We start from the raw sequence: 18,248 nt of genomic DNA on the forward strand, positions 1-18,248 counted from the left end.
AACTTAGCATTTCATTTCCCACTGGCATCTTTGTATGGGCTTTCTCTTATCGCTAGAATTCATGCTAGCCTCACACGGCTGACACTTAAAATCTTTTTTGGGGAGGGAGGAAGGCAGGCTAATTGGGTTTGTGACTTGCCCAAGGTCACACAGCTAGCAAGTATTTTGTATCTGAGGTAGGATTTGAACTTGGGTCCTCCTAATTCCAGGGCCAGTGCTCTATTCACTACACCACCTAGCCACCCCAACACTTAAAATCTTTAGTGGCTTTTGAGGCTTACTTAAGATATCACTTCCCATGGGAAATTTTTCCTGCCTTCCCAACTGCTAGTTTTCTTCTCTTTTCAAATTATCTTCTGTTTACTTAGGATATAGAAGTAGTATAGTGAATAGATTGCCAGGTCTGAAGACAGGGAGACCTGAGTTCAAATCCAGCCTCAGGAACGTACCAGCTGTATGACCTTGGGCAAGTCACTTAAACTCTGCCTCATTTCTTCACTTATAAAATTGAAGTAATAATAACATCTACCTCACAGGTTGTTGTGAGGATTGAATGAGATAAAACTGTAAATTTCTGAGTACAGTGTCTGGCACATAGTAAGTACTATATAAATGTTAGCTATCACTTTTGATGTTGTTATTGTGATCTTTTCCTAGGTCATTAGTCTGTGAGCTCCTAAAGAGCAGGGACTGTCTTTTGTCTTTCTTTGTATTCTTAGGGCTGGGAAGGATTTCCGTCATGGAGACAGTGGCTGGCTACCTAGAAAGGTAGTCTGGCAACAGCATGAAGGGCGTCAAATTCCAGGCTGATGGTCTGGGTTTTATTCTGCGGGCAACCAGGAGCAACTGAAGGCTTTTGAGGAAGGTGATCCATTCAGAGCTCTCCTGAATAACCTGCATCTGAATGCACTCAGAGTATTTTCCTCCAATAATGTGTAAGTGTAGCTATTCAGATGGTAGTTATGAGAAGGAGGCTCATTGGTTTTTACCATCTTTCCACTCTCTTGTAGCAGGATTAATGATGCCAAAGAGTTCATCACAGGTGACTGCTTTGGGGTCAAGATCGACAGCAACAGCTCTTCTTTTCATGTTCAGATATGTCTTATTGAGGGATTTCAGGACCTGAGAAGAGATTTTGGACATGTGATTAATATGCAATTGAACTCCAGGGGCCAAATTTGTCTTAAGCATTCTGAAAGAATGATCCCACTGCCAGAAAGTAACTAAAGGTAAGAAGCATCCTTTAACAGATAGCTGTAAATAATAATCCACACTAATGCAACAAAGTGTTGCATCTGGACCAAGAGATAATTCTAAGTCATTTTTACTTGACTTTGGGGTGTTTATGACTTTCTGAAAAGAGCTTAACTTTTCTATTTCTACTTGTTTTCCCAAGCTTGTACCCACTGATGGTGAGGGGAGGTATATTAAGATATACCAGATGGCAAAGAAGAAAGCCAATCTAGAATTTAAAATTTGCTGCCAATAATCCACATGTGGAAAATACTAAAATATGCATGTTAGTGCTTTTTATAGTAGCAAGAACTGGAAACAAAATGGATCCTCACTAATTGGTGAATAGTGGAACAATTATAACTTATAAATACAATGGAATACCCTTGCACCATCAGAAGTTATGAATATACCATGAATTCAGGGAAACAAATGATTGTACAAAGTGACACAGAAAGAGACAAGTAGAAGCAGAGAAATAATATACATAATGACTGAAACATTATAAATGAAAAGAGTGATATGATGAAATTGAAATATGAGTAATTGTTATACCCAGACTTGGGCCCACAGTGGAGAGGAGGGAGACTGAAGGGGGAGAATGTTGCTATTACTGGGTAAGAAGCTTTTCTTCTTCTCAAAGAAGGCTAGTCCTACCAAGTAGAAGTTTCATTTGGCATGGGGGTGAAGGGAAGTTAGAGGATATAGAGAGTTGAGAGGGTTTACTGTTTACGTCAGTGCTGTGGACCTAGAAATAAAGGTTGGGTATAGTGGCTTTTATGAGGGCTGACAGCAGTTCCTTCCAGATCAAATTCCTTGGCTTGGAAACAATGAAGTGAATTTACATGTAAGGGCTTGATTCTGGAAATAATAGCTAGGAGATATAGGAGCTGACCCAGTGAGAGAGAAGAAAAGAGGGAGACTAAGAGAGAGCTTTATCCTAAAATGCGCAGAGAAAGGTAGGATTGACTAGAGTACTTATGTATCTGTAACTACTCTGTTACTTGTTACTGCTTCCCAGGTCATTTCCCTGTAGGGCTTTATGATGACCATCTACATTCTTAAAATGAGGTTATTAGAGTTTTTGCAGGGAGCTGAGAAGAAGAAAAGGGGTTAAACTCTTTCCATAGATGAACTGGGATTTGGGGGCCATAGAAAAGATAGACATAGTGTAGCTAAAAGCCAGAAAAAGATACCAGGAAGACTAGTGAAGTTTTCTTGTTGATTCAAGGGGGAAGAGAGGGTTAGTATTTTAGAGTATAGTAGGGTGACAATGGATTGCTCCTTGTGTGCTACCCCATTCCCCCAACAAGTAGTGCCATTCTAACAAAAGAAGTCATACTGCCACAAGGGATTTCCCTTCTTTACCCACTCCCATAGCATATTTCTCTCCTCTTCTTGGTTCTGTGGACCCTTAGTGTCTAGGATGCCCCACCCCATCCCAATTCCTCATCCTTCTCCATTCTACCAGCCCCAGGCCACCATTTCTCACTGCATATCAAAATTTGGAGTTGAGATTTGCCTTGGGGGTTGAGTGGGGGGAGAAGGAAGGACAAGAGAAAAAGGAAACAAAACCCTATTTTGATATTACAAAGTCACCCCTGCCCCTTCCCACTGTATCTGCTCTAAAAATCTTCAGTTGTGGTGAAAAAGAAAGGGGAGGGAAGAGAACAAAAGGGTATTGGTGGGGTGCAGGGGGAGGAGGGAATAAATAAAGTTACTGCTAAATCCCCAAAATCCAATTCCCCAAGCCCCATTTACCTGGGATTTACCAGTTCCTGCATTTCCGATTACAAACACAGAGTGTCTCACTTGCAGTAATTCCTCTAATTGCACAACCTTCAGCACAAAGTTATCTTCTGCCTGCAAGTGCAGCTCAATAACACTCTGCTTAATGATCTGGGATGGGCAGAGAAAATAAAACATTCTCTTATTCAAAAGGCAAACCATAAAGCAAAGACCACATAAGATCTTATATGATGTATGAGATCTGTACTGTTCTATCTGCCCCAGGGAAGAAAACAGACTAGTAACAAGGGGTTGCGAGCTTCCAGTGGTATATGGCAATGCCTTCTCCCTTCTCCTTCAAACTTGGGGAAAAGGAAGTGACTGGAATATAAGAATTCACCACGAAGTGGTAAGATTAGTCATCTGTGGAGATCTTCCCAAGGAACAGCCCACCCTGAGTTGGTTTGCTAGTATATTACAGATGACTTGAGGATGTTCCCTTATTAAGGACCCCTTCCAAAATCTCTTTAGGGAGACACCAACCCAAAGAGTAACTAATATAAATTAAGCTATATAATCTAACCATGTTCATTATACATCTAGTTGGGGGTTGGGGAGACAAAGAAATGCAAAAACGTTATTCTTGCTTTTAAGGAGTTCACATTCTAATGGGAGAGACATCACATAAATAACTATATACATACAAAATATATAAGGAGCAAAAAGAAATTTAAGGAGAGATATGTAAGGTTACCATATTTTTCTATACCAAAAATTGGGGGACAGTCTGAGAAAGGGGGTCTTTGTTTTGTTTTGGTCATTTGATTTACATAGACAATGGAAGAAAACGTTTGAAACTGGGACTATCTTAAATTTTGCACAATCCCCATGAATTCTGACGAAGAGTTAAAGAAGAAGGACTTGGTAATGCCACAGAGTGGGGATGTAATTCTAGTCCAGAAGCAGCAGCATTCTCCATAACTATGCCCAACTCTCCAATTCAAACTCCTCAACTGCCAGCTTGCTTCTTTCCCGTATAGATCTAAGGGGTGTGACTTATTCTCTCAGCCAATCACAAGATAATTGTCTTCATCCAATGAATAAGACTCTACAAATTGATTCTGGAACTTTTTTTTTTTTACAACTTGTTGTGAGACTATAGGAGCCTCTTTTCTATCTTGTATTCTAGATCTTTCATAACTACATTAACTGAATTGGGAGAACCCTCTGGGAGTCATAGCCTCCCATCTCTCACAGCTGGTATTTATCTAATCCTGCTCTAGGGAGAAAGACAGCTCATGACAGATGGTATGGTAGAAACCCTCCCTATAGCAGAGTAGGAGGAGTTTCATTAGACTACTCTGGCTGGTATGGGATAGAATAAGACAGATGGAGGTATTCCTTAAGACTACACGTGCAAGCAATTTTCTGATTACTAATTCAGTTTCCCAGGCATCTTATCCAGAGAATTCCTTGGAAATCAGAGATACCAAATCTTAGTGATAGCTTTCTGGCTTTCAAGTGAGTCTGTTTTTGAGATGCCCTTACTTTCTCATCATTCATTCACCATCAGCCTCCTATATCCAAGAATTCCTTAAATTTACCAATGACCTCCTATTTGCCAAACCCAATGCTTCATCTCAATCCACCTTCCTCAGTCTTTCTGCAGAATTTAATACTGCTGATCATGCCCTCTTGATTTTCTCTCCTCCAGAGGTTTCCTTCATGTTGTTTTGACCTATTTCTCCTATTACCTAACTAGACACTCTTTCTATCTTCTCTGGTTCTTCTAAACCTTCCAACTCCCAAGAATACATGTCCCTAAGACTCTGTCTTCAGCCCTCTTTTCTTTTTAAACTTTCTTCCTTGAGATCTTCCATTTTCATGGCATCCATTATTACCTCCAAGTGACTGATTCCCCATATCTTTCTCTGCATTCCCAACCTCACACCTGAACTTCAGGTGCCTTTCCAACGGCCTAATAGACATGTACAACCTAGATAGCCTGACAACATTTCAAATTCTAAAACTGAATTCAAAAATTAAAATATGTAAAAACAACTCATCTTATAGACCTATAGGTGGCATACTGGATAGAGTGCTGGATCTGGGGTCCAGCACTCAGGAAGACTTGAATTCAAATTCTTTCTCAGATACTTACTATTTCTGTGACCTTGTGCAAGTCTTTAACCTCTGTTTGCCTCAGTTTATTCATTTGTAAGATAGAGATAATAATAGCATCTACCTCCCAGGATGGTTGTGAGAATCAAGTGAAATGATAGATGTAAAGCATTATATAAATGGTAGCAACAGAAATGCTATAAATAATGGCAAGATAATAATCTTCCTCTGAAAACCTGCTGCTCCTCTTCCTAACTTCCCTGTTTGTTGATGACACTATGCTTTTCCACTCCTTTCCTTCATTGCCAATAAATTACCAAGTCCCAGCAAGCCTATCTTTGTAATATCTATTGTGTTTTCTGTCCTTTCTATTCCTACAGCTAGGTTCAAGTCTTTCTTCCCTCTTACCTGGATTGTAGTAATAGTGTCCTAACTAGTTTTCCTGCTTTTCATTCCTCTTTTCTCCAACTAATCCTTCAACCCACTGCCAGAGTTCTATAATATACCCAATGTGCTTAGACAATACACCCAAGGTGCTTAGACATGTCACCTCTCTGCTCAAGAAACTTAAGTTTTTGCCTAGAATCCCTTTGGCCAAGAATACGTGTTTCCTAGTATGTTACTCAGGGTCTTCCACAATCTGTTTCTAATAATGCTGTCAGCCTTATTTTATACTTTTCTTCCTCATAAGTCTATTTCCATCTTTACTGAACTACTGTTCTCTAGTCTCATTCTGATCTTTCCCATCTGTGTATATTTGCACACACCAACCTGCATTTTCAGAACAGAATCTTTCCATACCTCCTGGTGAAAACTTCCCTTTCTTCAAGGCCTTGGTCAAGTACCATATCTTCCAGGAAACCTTTTCTGATTCCCTAACATAAAAGGGATCCTTCTCTCTCTGAACCTTTCAGGTCACTCTGAGCTCTCCTTTGCTCTTATCTCATTTGAACTTGTATAGTATTATTTGTGTAGATGTCTTATTCTCCTACTAAAGGCAAGCTCCTTGAGTGCAAGAATTGTGCAGCTTTTCATTCCTAGTACCTAACAGCATCTTGCTTTCATATAGTTGGTGAATGAATGAATGGGTAAATGTTGAATATCAGAAAAAAGACACAAGTCATTCATCCCTATGTTTGTATATACCACCTAGGTCATAGGAATGAACCAAAATGATGCAGTGTAAAAACAGAGAGAAGCCTTACCTTTTCAAAATTTAGATCTCGTTTTCTAGGAACATCCAGAGCAGGGAACAGATCTCCAATGAGTCCCATAAATACAGGCAAGTCATCTGTTACTATCTTGGGAATATTAAAATCTCTCAGTGCTCTCATGAGGACTTGGTCTTCTGCACGATTGGGATCTCCTCTTTTTAGGGAGCCAGCTACTACCAGCACAGATTTGATGGCTCTCAATCCCCAGTCATAGTGATCCTGCCAAACAGGTGATCAAGAACATGAGCATCATATACTGACTATACTATGGACTCCACAACTATATTGAGGACTGTGCTTCTATAACATCTCCCTTTCTCATTGGGCTTTCTTGCAGCAGTCTGCTGCCTCCCTAATAACACCCAAGAGATACCCTTGTGCGTATATAGCAACAAGACAACTTCAAATTTTAAGAAATCTAGCTACTTTTTTTCAGGTCCAAGTGCATATTATTTTGGGTAACTAATCCTATAAATCATCCTAAGCCCCCACCAGTGTAATACTATCAGACCAAGTAAGAACAATCAATCTAGTAGTAAAAGTATTTAATTAGGACATAAAAGAATGCATATTACAAGAGATAATTAAACAGTAGAATAATCCTCTTCCCCCATACAGAAGTAGGTAGAAGTAGTCTCCGGAGGTGATGGATGGTGAATAAACCTCCCAGGAAAAATTGATGAGTGGGTGGGAAAACTGTCTCTTCACACATGGGAAGGAGTAAAAAAAAATTGCCAATTCAGTCTCCTTTTAGCATTCTCTCAATGACTATCATGGAGATTTCAGTCCCTTGGGGATGGCTTTGTTTCAATACCACCTCTTGGATTTTAGCGCTCACTGAGTGGAATTGATCACCTGATACATCTCTTCTGAGGATACCTGAAGCGCCACTGTTTTCTCGCACAGTAGACTGCAGCCCACTGCCATCAGTCTACTTTAATTCTGTTCTCTGTTCAAGTGTGAGTAAGAATATAATTGTACTTCTCTTTACACTCAAGACCCTTCACCATCTTGCTTGTCTCCTTTTGTTTGTCAATATCTTTCTTAAACCATGGTGCTCACAAAATGAAACACAACAATCCAGATAGGGTCTGACAAGAGACTATTACTTCCTCATACCTGGAAACTATTTCCCTCTTAATGCAGCCCAAGACTGCAATAGCTTTTTTGACTGCCATGTAACACTCCTAACTTACTGTGCTTACAATCCACTAAGCCCCCCAGATGTTTGGGTGTTTTTCAAACAAGTACTGCCTGTACATTTTTACCCCATGTTAGATTAGTGAAGTTGATTTTATTGGTATCCAAGTACAAATAACTCTCCCTCTCTTTTCTTCCTTTTTCTAGTTCATTTACCTGACTTAATCCCCATGCTCAGATGTAATCTCCCAGGATTCTGATGTCTCAGAACTTCCTATGGTATACACAAGTTTCCTTGCCTCAGCATTTTGAGAACTAAAAGTCATGCAAAAGAGCTACCATTAAGGGAAGCCTACCCCCATTGCATGTAGAAATGACTGACCTAGCTATATTTTTTATACCTTGGGAAATTAAGAAGGGAAATGAGAGCAAAAACTAAAAGCAATTCTGTTAAGACATTGTGATAATGGAGTATAGGTGTCTACATAGGAGACTCTGCTTATAGAAAAAGATAAAAGCAATATATCCCCAGATCACTTTCTGAAAATATAGCATGCTAATTCCTAATGCCTTAGCAGAAAAGCTTTTTGCATCAAGGAGGTAGCTTTCTAAATGGTGTGATCTGAGTAATCTACTGAGGGTTCCTTAGAACCAAAACTACCTGATGAAATTTCTCCATTATTAATGATGCCAAGAACTCATTATCTATGATATTCAACAAGCAATGATAGAACATTACAATGAACTACTTTAGCTCAGTGCAAGTCACAGTTAAGATTCATTTTTTTGAGGTAAGTCATAGATATCTCCAAATTATTGTCAAGTATGGAACATTCAGGAAACAGAACTAATCATCTCTTTTTCTCCCTTCCATGGTCAACTTTATAGATAAAAGTATAATAGGAAAATGTAAATATTTATATGTAACATGATGATTTATATATAATATAAATATTATATAAATTATTTAATAAATAAATAAAATAAATGCATAATAAAACCAAATCATAAATCATAAAATAGAATATCATATAAAATAAAAATACATAATATGAAAAAAATAAGTGTACCTGCTTAGAAAGTAGTTCTTTGCATAAAGTATAGAGAGTGATGAACTTTCTCGCCAGAAGCCTAGCATCCAGAAAGCCCTCAGCGACAAGCATGATCTCACATATAAGTTCAAAGTCAGGGACAACCATAGCACAAGGTCTGAAAGAAATATAGCAGAAGCATGAATTTTTTCCTTCCTAGTCCCACTATGTCTTACCTGTTGGCCAGAACACAATGTACTAGTATTTCCCTAGTGTTATTAAGGTGTTAGCTTAAAATCCTCAAGTTTATTTTTCTTTTCTTTTAAATGCATGACCTTTTTTTCTCACAACAGTGTGTTTTCTCCAGAACCTAACTGTTTTACCCATTCTCCATAACCAAAGTCACTGCCTTGTCTTTACACTATTCAACACATCTGATATGATTTTAGTTGATGTAATTTTGTATTTGTTAAATTAATCGTTTTCTAATTGTATTTATTCAGGACCAGAAAGTTAGAGATGCAAAAGACCTTAGAGATGATCTAGTCCTAACCCCTCTCCATGTCACAAATGAAGAAACTGAGGATCAGGAGTTAACTGACTTGCTGAAGATTCCACAATGAACAGCAGAGCTAAGACTATGCCAAGGTCTCCTAGCACCATGTTCTTTCTCCCTATACCATGATGTTATGTAGATCCTATCTTACAGATAAGTGCTATCAATGAGGTAAAGCCCAATACTGAGCTTTACCTCCATAGTGTCCTTGTCATTCTAAAAGAATTCTTTCACATCCAGGTTATGGAGAACAACTTAGCTGGGGTGAGATTGAACTGACTACATTGGTATTTCTGGCCTGGCCCAATGTATTTAGCAATTTTTTTTTCAGGCTAAGGAGCTGATGAGTCTTTGGGCAAACTAAGTATTTTCTGTGTGGTCATCAAAGAACATGGGAAGAGTACAGGTTGCAGAAAGGCCTGGTGAGTCTTGGAGAATTAGTGCAATAGTATTTCTGTGGTATTGAGTGTCCTGAGTTTTCTTCTGTTATGCACCCTTGTGGTGTGCATGTTTAGTTCCTGTTACTGGTTGCCTGTGTAGGTCCAAGGTTGTATGTCTGAGCTGTTACTGAACTCAGACAGCAGATACAAGAATAGAGATAGTTGAGGAATGGTGAAGCTATGTTCTACATTCAGACTACAGTTGCCTATCTGATTACAGAACTGGCACAAAGTCTTCTAATTTTATTATTATTTTTTAGGCTTTAATCTTTTCCCTTTTCCTCCAAGTAACATCTCCTACTTTGAAAGGCCCTTCATTATTCTCATATATAGAGAGATCTGGTAGAGAAATAGTATAAAATATTTCCTTATTCTTTCCCCCCCTTTACCTCATTTTTAATATTTTCTCACCAGATAAACTATTAACCTAGTTCCTTCTTTATTCTCAGATGTTAATCTGAAATTATATCCATTTGGGATTCCAGGACTTTCAGGTGATCATACAGTCAAGAATACATGGCCCCACTCCCAGATAATGAATTTACTAATTCATTCATTTATTCAACAAAAATCTATTAAGCTCCTATGAAATGTGTTGGGCTAAGTGCTCAAGTTAAATTAAATGACAGTCCATTGCCTCCCTTCATGAAGTTTACTTTCTAATGGGGGATAGGCCATACACATTGTATAGTAGAAAAAAGTTCATTATAAATGCATAAAGGAAGTGAAAGATGCTATCTAACATATGAGGGGGAAAGATAATTATTGTTTGTGGGGATTAGGAAAAGGTTCATGGAAGAGATGGTATGAGTTGAGTTTTAAATGACAAGTAGGAATAAGAGAGGGCATTCAGGGCATAGGCAACAGGGTGAACAAAAGAACAGATACAGAAAAGTATGAAAGGTCAGAAACATAGTCCATTCCAGCTAGTACATAAAGTATGTATGGGAGAATTGTATGACATTCAGCTGGAAAGGTAAAATAGCACCAAATTGCGAAGGGCCTTGAATGGGAGACTAAAGAGCCTTAAAAAGTCAATAGGGACCCATTTCAGGGTTTTGAGGAGTGACGTAACCTGATTTATGTGTATGGAAAATAAATCTAATTTCAGTGTGAGTGATAGGTTGGAGGAGGGGAAAGATTAGATATGGGTGGGAGTGTTAGGAAGTGCTATAGTGCATTTCGTTCATAAACAAGAGCCAGTATAAAAGATGTTGTCAATGGTAATATGAGAAATATAGTGAAGACAGAATCAGTAGGACTTGGTGGGAGTTAAGGGAAAGAAAAAAACAGGAATAACACTGATTGAAATAGTAAAGTCAGAACAAAGACTCAGTTTTGGGTGGAAAGATTAAAAGACTACTTTTGGACACACTGAATTTGAGGGGACAGCAGGACAGGTACAGATGCCCTGAGAGAAGATTAAGATTGATCCTGTATCATTTATTTTTTGATCCTATTTACAATTATTTGGTTTTGTCTTGTAACTGTGTAAGTCACAGTTCTCTGTCTCTCAGCTTGGTTCAGAATTCAGCTGGCTTGTAATGGATTAAGTTTAAAAATCCAGCTCTCCTGCTAATCACTAATCTATTCTTGCCCTAAGGAATTTAGCTGACCTTTGGAGATGCACATGAGGGAACCCAAGGGAGTAGAGACTAATATATTTACACCACTATGCTATCCTTCAAGGATATTTGGTTTGCCATCTTGCCCCAGGATTTGAACAATGAAAAGGTGGGTCATTGTTAGCTCCCATTACCAAATTTCTGACCAATCATGTTGCTCCCTGTGCCTCAGCTCTGTAACCAGTCATGGTTTGTTCAATCTCATGATGTCACCTGCTCTTTTATGTTCTTTGTTCTATACTCCCCAAAATCTATAAAAGGGGAACTGTCCTTTTGTTTGGGGTCTCTGGCATAAGTGGAGTCAAGTCATTGACCCCTTTTTTGGCAGACAGCATGACTGCTAATAAATGCTATCCTGTGTGAACTGCCTCAGTTTATCTTATTGTTAAATTTCACTCACAATACCTGTAGGCAACTAGAGACATGGGTCTGGAGCTTAGGTGAAAGGTCAGGGTTGAAGATCTAGATTTTAGAGGTGATTTCTTATTAAATGTTTTTTCTTCCAGAATTTGTTTATTTTTAGTTTTCAACATTCATTTCCATAAGATTTTGAGTTACAAATTTTCTCTCCATCTCTCCCCTACCCCTCACCCCAAGATAGCAAGCAAACTGAATACCCCTTCCCCCAGTCTGCCCTCTCTTATGTCCCCCCCATCCCCCCTTGCCCCTTTACCCCCTTACCCCTTACTTTCTTGTAGGGCAAGATGGATTTCTAAACCCCATTGCCTGTATAAAGATGATTTCTTAATGGAAACCTTGAGAGGAGATGACTAAGGAGGGAAGTATACATAGAGAAAAGAAGGCAAAGAACAGAACCTTAGGGAAGAGAAAAAGAAAGAGGTTCCAGCAAAGGAATCAGAATTGGAGAAACAGGAAAAATGGTTTGGAAGCCAAAGGTAACCAGATGAAGATTGAAATAAGGAGGTCTTTGTTGACCTTGGAGAGAGCAGTCTCTGTAGCAGTAGGAGCAGCAGCTAGGACCTAAAGCACTGAGAAGTGAGTGGGTGATAAACAAGTGAAAGAAATAGGTGTAGATTTTTTTGTCCAAGAAACTTGCTAGTGAAAAGGAGGAATGAGATAGGACAATGGCTCAAGGGGACATATGGTTGAAATAAGGCTCTTGGGAGACCCGAGCTACTTGTAGCTAGAAGTGAGAAAGCCACTGAACAAGGAAAGATTGGAAACCCATAAAAGGGAGGGAATGTTTGATGATTCTGAACTACTTTACTACAAAAGCCAATGTAGGTTAATATCATTATTTTCTTTACATGTGTACCTGAACAAAGCTTTTAAATTCTCTGGTAATTCTGCCCGGCCAGCATAACCTGGGTTCATGGTGATAAACATTCCCACCGTAGGGATGAGACTTATCATCTCTCCAAGGAAATTAAATATTTTCTTCTTGGCACGAATTGCATCTTGGACACATTTTACCTAAACAGCACAATTACATAAGAAAAGAAAGTTATAGCTAGGTATTTTAAATGGAAAAGAGATATCTTAATATTTGTTAGGTTGAAAAGACTCTGAATTTGCAAAATGATTCATCCATCCACAGACACTCTATAGGGTTAATGGAATGTAAGATCTCCCTTGTCCATTAATAGCTTATGTGACCATGTATCCTTTTTTTTTGCTTGGAACAGCAAGTGTGTTCCCATTTCTAAAGGTATATGGTTATTTCAATCATGGATGTCTTGCTGCTTTGAACTTTGTATAAATTACACAAGTGTAAATTACGAGATTGCAAAATGGCTAATTCTTCCTTCCTTCCTACCTTTCTCTCTCTTTTTCTTTCTTTCTTCCTGCAATCAAGGTAAAGTGACTTGCCCAGGGTCACACAAGTAGTAAGTGTCTGAGGCTGGATTGAACCCATGTCCTCCTAACTCCAAGTCTGGTGCTGTATCAACTGCAGCACCTAGTTGCCCTATGGAATGTCTGTTTTCAAAGGGTGTGGACATGTATAGTAGCAACTACACAGCATAGAGAGTAGGCTGCTAGCACAGGTTCTTTGATCTGCTTTTCTAAAGGAAAGACAGTTTCAGAGGGGTCAACAATCTTATTTTAATGTAGACAGATAAGTAGAAAGAAGTGATTATCCAAGAAAGAATCCAACAGACAAGGCTCCAACTCTCTAAACAGAGTAATAGATAATTAATCACCAGAGCAGGGAGCACCAACATCTGGGTTCACAAAGCTGGGGGGCTCCTTAACATCAGCTACCCAGAGTCTCATCTGGCCAAATCACACAAAAATATTCTTCCCATGAGTGAGCCCCAAACCTCCCAGTATATATAATTTTCAACTAATAGGCTCAGAACCAGAAGGCATCACAATCCCCATGATTCCATAGAAACTAAGAGTTTCCTTCCTACACTGATGAGGTCCTAAGGACCAAAAATCCCCATACATATATACATATACACACATATACATATATGTATATGTGTATAATATGTTATATATTATATTTACAAAAATATATATTTTCTATATATAAATATATTACATATGTATATATTTAAATATATAAATATGTTATATGTAATATATTTATCAATATAATATATATTTAATATATAAAATATTTTTTTTATTTTTCAAAAATCTTTCCTGACAACTCCACTGGGAAATATGAATTCCTTATTATTTAAGACATCCATATCAAATATTCCTTAGCTGAAATGATGTCAGATTTCAGGTCTAGAGCTGAAATTTCAGGAGAAAGCCTATGCTTTCATTGCTGTAATTAAGTTAGCAGGCTATAACAAAGTATTAGAAGGAAAAATTGTATGGGGATGTTAAGTTGCAACTTCTCTCCGAACCACTTGATGGAGTCTAAAATTCATGCTTAAACCCATTCTTCAAACACTGCCTCTATTGTTATGGACACACTTGTTAGAAGTCCTGACTTCTTTACTGGGGACATCTGACTAGATTCCTCTGAAATTATCTGTAGATTGGCATATAATATAATCTCAGGGACTGAGAGCTTTTGAAATTTCCATTCCCTATATATTGTCAGCCCCACAGTTGGTTCTACTTTTGGATAATGTATGTTCTCCATTACAGCACAAAGAAGGAAAAAAAATGCAGTTACCTCAGTTCTAGAGCCAGAGAGAAGCTAAGAGGACACCTGGTTCAACTCCCTCATTTTATCCAGGAGGAAATAACACCATAGAGGGGAAATGACCAAAACCCAGGTCTTCTGACTCCATATCCATGTACTATCTGACTCACTACAACCCAGTAGCTCCTAGTTTAAAAATCCTCTCTGAGAGTTCTCAGCTCCAGACCTACTGAGATTTACAGATTTAATCCTCACCCACGCTCTGTCCTTCCCTCACTGCCCTCCTGGGCCAGAAGCAGCTTACTTTACCTCCTCCTCCCTCCTACCTGCCTGTGCCCTCTGACAGAAACCCATGATCAACAAAATCTGAATCTTCCCTTAATTCCCCGAGCATTTCATGCCTTGTAAATTGGAAAATGCCAGAAACCAGGGCTTGATTCATTGTTTTGTGAATTGTCTAGGCTTAAGAAAGTAATGGAGAAGATGCTAAAGCCAGAAAATAAATTATGTGGAAAGCTGCTGGTTAAAAAGTTTCTAGCACCCCCCTGCTATTTGTTGTCTTGGTTTTGTTGTTGTTGTTTTGGAAGGAGGAAGGCAAGGCAATTGGGGTTAAGTGACTTGCCCAAGTCACACAGCTAGTAAGTGTGTCAAGTGTCTGAGGCTGGATTTGAACTCAGGTCCTCCTGACTCCAGGCCTGGTGCTCTATTCACTGTGCCACCTAGCTTCCATGTGTCCTATGTTTTCAAGTTGTACACACCAAGAGATGAGAATTTACCTATAATACGGGTGAGGGCCAAGTGAGTGAAACTGACCATCTCTTGTCAAAGTAAAATTAAACACCCAACTCTATCCCAATTATAGGTAATTTTATTTTTCTGATAAGTATAGCACCATTTAGAGTAGGGTAATAATGTGAATATCATCACTTCTTTTAGAATAAAGACTCTGTATATGAAAACCTGGAAATATTACATATATAGTATGCATATATATTATATCTATATCTATACATATGTATACATGTTTACTTTATGAAATAGTAGGAAACCAGAAAAACAATTGGCTATTCATCAAAGCAATCATGGATGCTGATACATTGTTCTAATTTATGTAAAAATAATTAGGATGATGGACATACCTGCACAGCAATTACAGATAGAACTTCTACTGAGATTCGATTAAATTCATCAAAGCATCCCCAAGCCCCTGTTTGGGCCAATCCTTTGTAGATATTTCCACAGGACTGAAGAAGACCATAATCAGAAAATATAAAAACATTAGAAAATGTCTGTAAAGCAGTCATAGGGAGATTCAACAGCAGGATCTCATTCCAAGCTAATGAATTCTTTCCTTATTTTATGGCACTCATAGTCTGTATAGACCAGGAATGAGAGTTGTATACAGTGACATCTCATGGTTCCTGGAAATAGACTCAGTAAGTCCAAAGGTGCCCAAAGATACCCTTTCCAGATCTAGTCCTGATTCCTGGACTTAGTAGTACTTATAGGAAATAAGACTGGGGTCTTCCCCAAGCCAAGTTTTAGTCCAGATTCCCAGGAACTACCCTCTATCTTGAAATGGAAGACCTCAAAACTGACCAGTTTTGTGAATACAGTGAGGCATTTACTTTTAGACCATTGGGAGCTAATTCAACCCAAATATCACCTAGCAATACATTTGACCCAATTATCTCACTCCAAACAGATACTGATTTAGAAGGCAGTGATGTAGAATTAGAATAAAGTTTTTTTCACTAGGGCAGGTGATAATTTATGCTGAGTGAATATCATTTTACTGTCCCAGAGAAAACCCCCAGACTGACCCACAAATCTATTATACCAGAGCAAATTTTAATCATGCCCACTAGGACATGTTTGACTCACAATGGACCTAAGACCCCCACAGTAATGGTTTTGGGTCTTGTGACAATGTATGGCATATGTCTATTAGGTCTGCTACTATCAGCAAGCTGAGAATATTCACTCTCTTCCTAGTCATGTTGTCCATTCAGCTTTCAGATTGTACAGAATGAAAACCTCATGTTGGGATAAAGAATATAATACAATGCTCAGCTCAGGAAAAAAGCACCTCACATATAGCCTTCTAACATGAATATAGAATTGTATCTCTTAGAGAAGCAGATGCCTAGAAATTGGACACACACCTTATAATCCATTTGCTCAGAGCAGTTGAAGACGTATACCATGATGCCCAGTGCTCTGCCCAAGTCTTTGGTGGTCTCAGTTTTGCCTGTCCCTGCAGGGCCTGCAGGTGCTCCTCCCATAATCAGATGGAGGGATTGGGTCAGAGTAATATAGCATCTGTAATGGGACCCTTGGTTATTTAAAACTCTCTTGACACAAACCCCATTTGACAATTCATATTCTTTGGTTGTGATATGATGTTACCCCCAAACCAGGCAATCCAAATGAATTTAAAAGATTCTGTATCTAAGGAGTCCCACAAGAGAAAAATGGGCTTTTATCATACCAGGAAAAAAAAAAATTAGATTTGACATATAGAAGCACTGTGGACATTTTTTCTTTGAAGTTCCCAAACTCCCAAATTTGGAAGGCATCTCAGAGGTCATACCAAACTAAATCTAACAGGAGTCCCCTCTACAACATAATCCTGCCTTTTGTCCAAAGACCTCTAGTGACAAGGGAACTCATTACCTTCCAAGGTAGCCCATTTCCTTTTTGGATTACTCTAAGGAGAATTTTTCTTTATATTAAGAACTTTACTAAAACTCTACCAGGTATTACTGGCTAGTTCTTCCTATTAGTGCCCAAAAGAACAGGTCTAGTCCACCATATAACAGCTCCTAAATACTTGAAGGCAGCTTTCATGTACCTCCTATGTCTTCTCTCCTCTAGTCATCCCTAGTCATCCAAATGATCCTCACAGGGTGAGACCAAAATGTGGTGCTAAGAACTAAACAAAATACTCAAGACATAGGTGTGCATTAAGCATACCTATGCATACTTTGGTTTTTAAGAATGGATATTATTTCAAGGAAATGTGCAAAATATGTAGTTTTTGAACAGCATACTCTATGACCATTGGAGACTTTGCAGTGGCTGCTGATGTGAGGGGAGTCGTGTATTAAGCATACCTAGTCATGCTCAGTGCATGCCTACGATACCAATTATGGTCTCACCAGGGTTCAATGGAACTATCACCTCACTAAGAACAGGATATGCTCTACTTTGAGATCCTGCTTGATGCCAGGCGCTTGAGCAAAGTGATTTCACTGGTTGTCTCTTCTGGCCCTAGGATAAATCCAAGGAATTGCATCTTCCATACCTGTCAGTGAGTGGTGTGATTACTAGCCGGGGCGTATTCCCCAAATATTCATAGGAATATCTAATTTGAGCATCACAGATGTTGGCAAAGCAATGTTTCTTTTCCTCATCCCAACGATGACGAAGCTGAGACTGCCAGGTGAAGGCCTGAGAATTTTCAACCTAAAAGGGAGAACATTTTTTTCAGCAGGAATTGGGAGCCCTAAGAAGCAGGCTTAACATCTGGATAGTAGATGATGACTAAATAACTGACTTAGAAAAGAGCAAAGTTGGGCCTATAGCTGCACCTAAAGCAGTTTAGGTCTCATTGTTCCCTATTTCAAGTGCTCCACCTACCCCCTTCTTACCCATTACCCTCCCAATCACTCCAAGGTCTGGAATCAGTTTTCAAATGGGCTTTTTCATATGCCTAGAAGAAACACTGAAGTCTTATACTCTGATATCTTAGGAGTGGATGACTGTGAACTTTAAAATATTATGCTAGAAGAATTCAAACTCTATTAGGTCCTACCAAGTTGAAGAGGCTTTTAGTACAGGACTGTGTGTTTCATGTAAGAACCAGCTTAGTAAATCAGGAGATGCTCATGATTAGAAGGCACAAGGAATTGTGCAAGATTCTGGAGATATAAAATAAAATAGTTTCTTCCTTCAAGAAGTTATATATTACACTGTGGGGATAAACTGGGCAAAAGAGAAATCAGATCAAAGTACTATAGGGAAATCTGAGGAAGGTGAGAGAAATAACAGCTGAGAAGAATCAGGAATTCAGAAAAGAATCAGGAGA

The 18,248-nt window shown here is 38.7% G+C and overlaps 1 protein-coding gene across 1 annotated transcript in view; it reads right to left on the bottom strand.

The window, feature by feature from the left end:
- DNAH17 (dynein axonemal heavy chain 17) overlaps positions 1–18,248 on the bottom strand; it is a 280,684-nt gene that overhangs the window by 152,002 nt on the left and 110,434 nt on the right. The window contains exons 34-41 of the mRNA XM_069076039.1: positions 17,466–17,626; positions 16,324–16,480; positions 15,298–15,402; positions 12,365–12,522; positions 8,507–8,645; positions 6,288–6,515; positions 2,995–3,132; positions 990–1,122 (exon numbers count right to left, since the gene is read on the bottom strand). Coding sequence (XP_068932140.1) covers positions 990–1,122; positions 2,995–3,132; positions 6,288–6,515; positions 8,507–8,645; positions 12,365–12,522; positions 15,298–15,402; positions 16,324–16,480; positions 17,466–17,626 — 1,219 coding nt within the window. The remainder of the gene's footprint in view (positions 1–989; positions 1,123–2,994; positions 3,133–6,287; positions 6,516–8,506; positions 8,646–12,364; positions 12,523–15,297; positions 15,403–16,323; positions 16,481–17,465; positions 17,627–18,248) is intronic.

The sequence above is a fragment of the Petaurus breviceps genome, unplaced genomic scaffold (assembly GCF_028583685.1).
Source record: "Petaurus breviceps papuanus isolate PSGF00001 unplaced genomic scaffold, PetGlider_PUasm1.0 90925, whole genome shotgun sequence".
Lineage (NCBI taxonomy): Eukaryota > Metazoa > Chordata > Mammalia > Diprotodontia > Petauridae > Petaurus > Petaurus breviceps.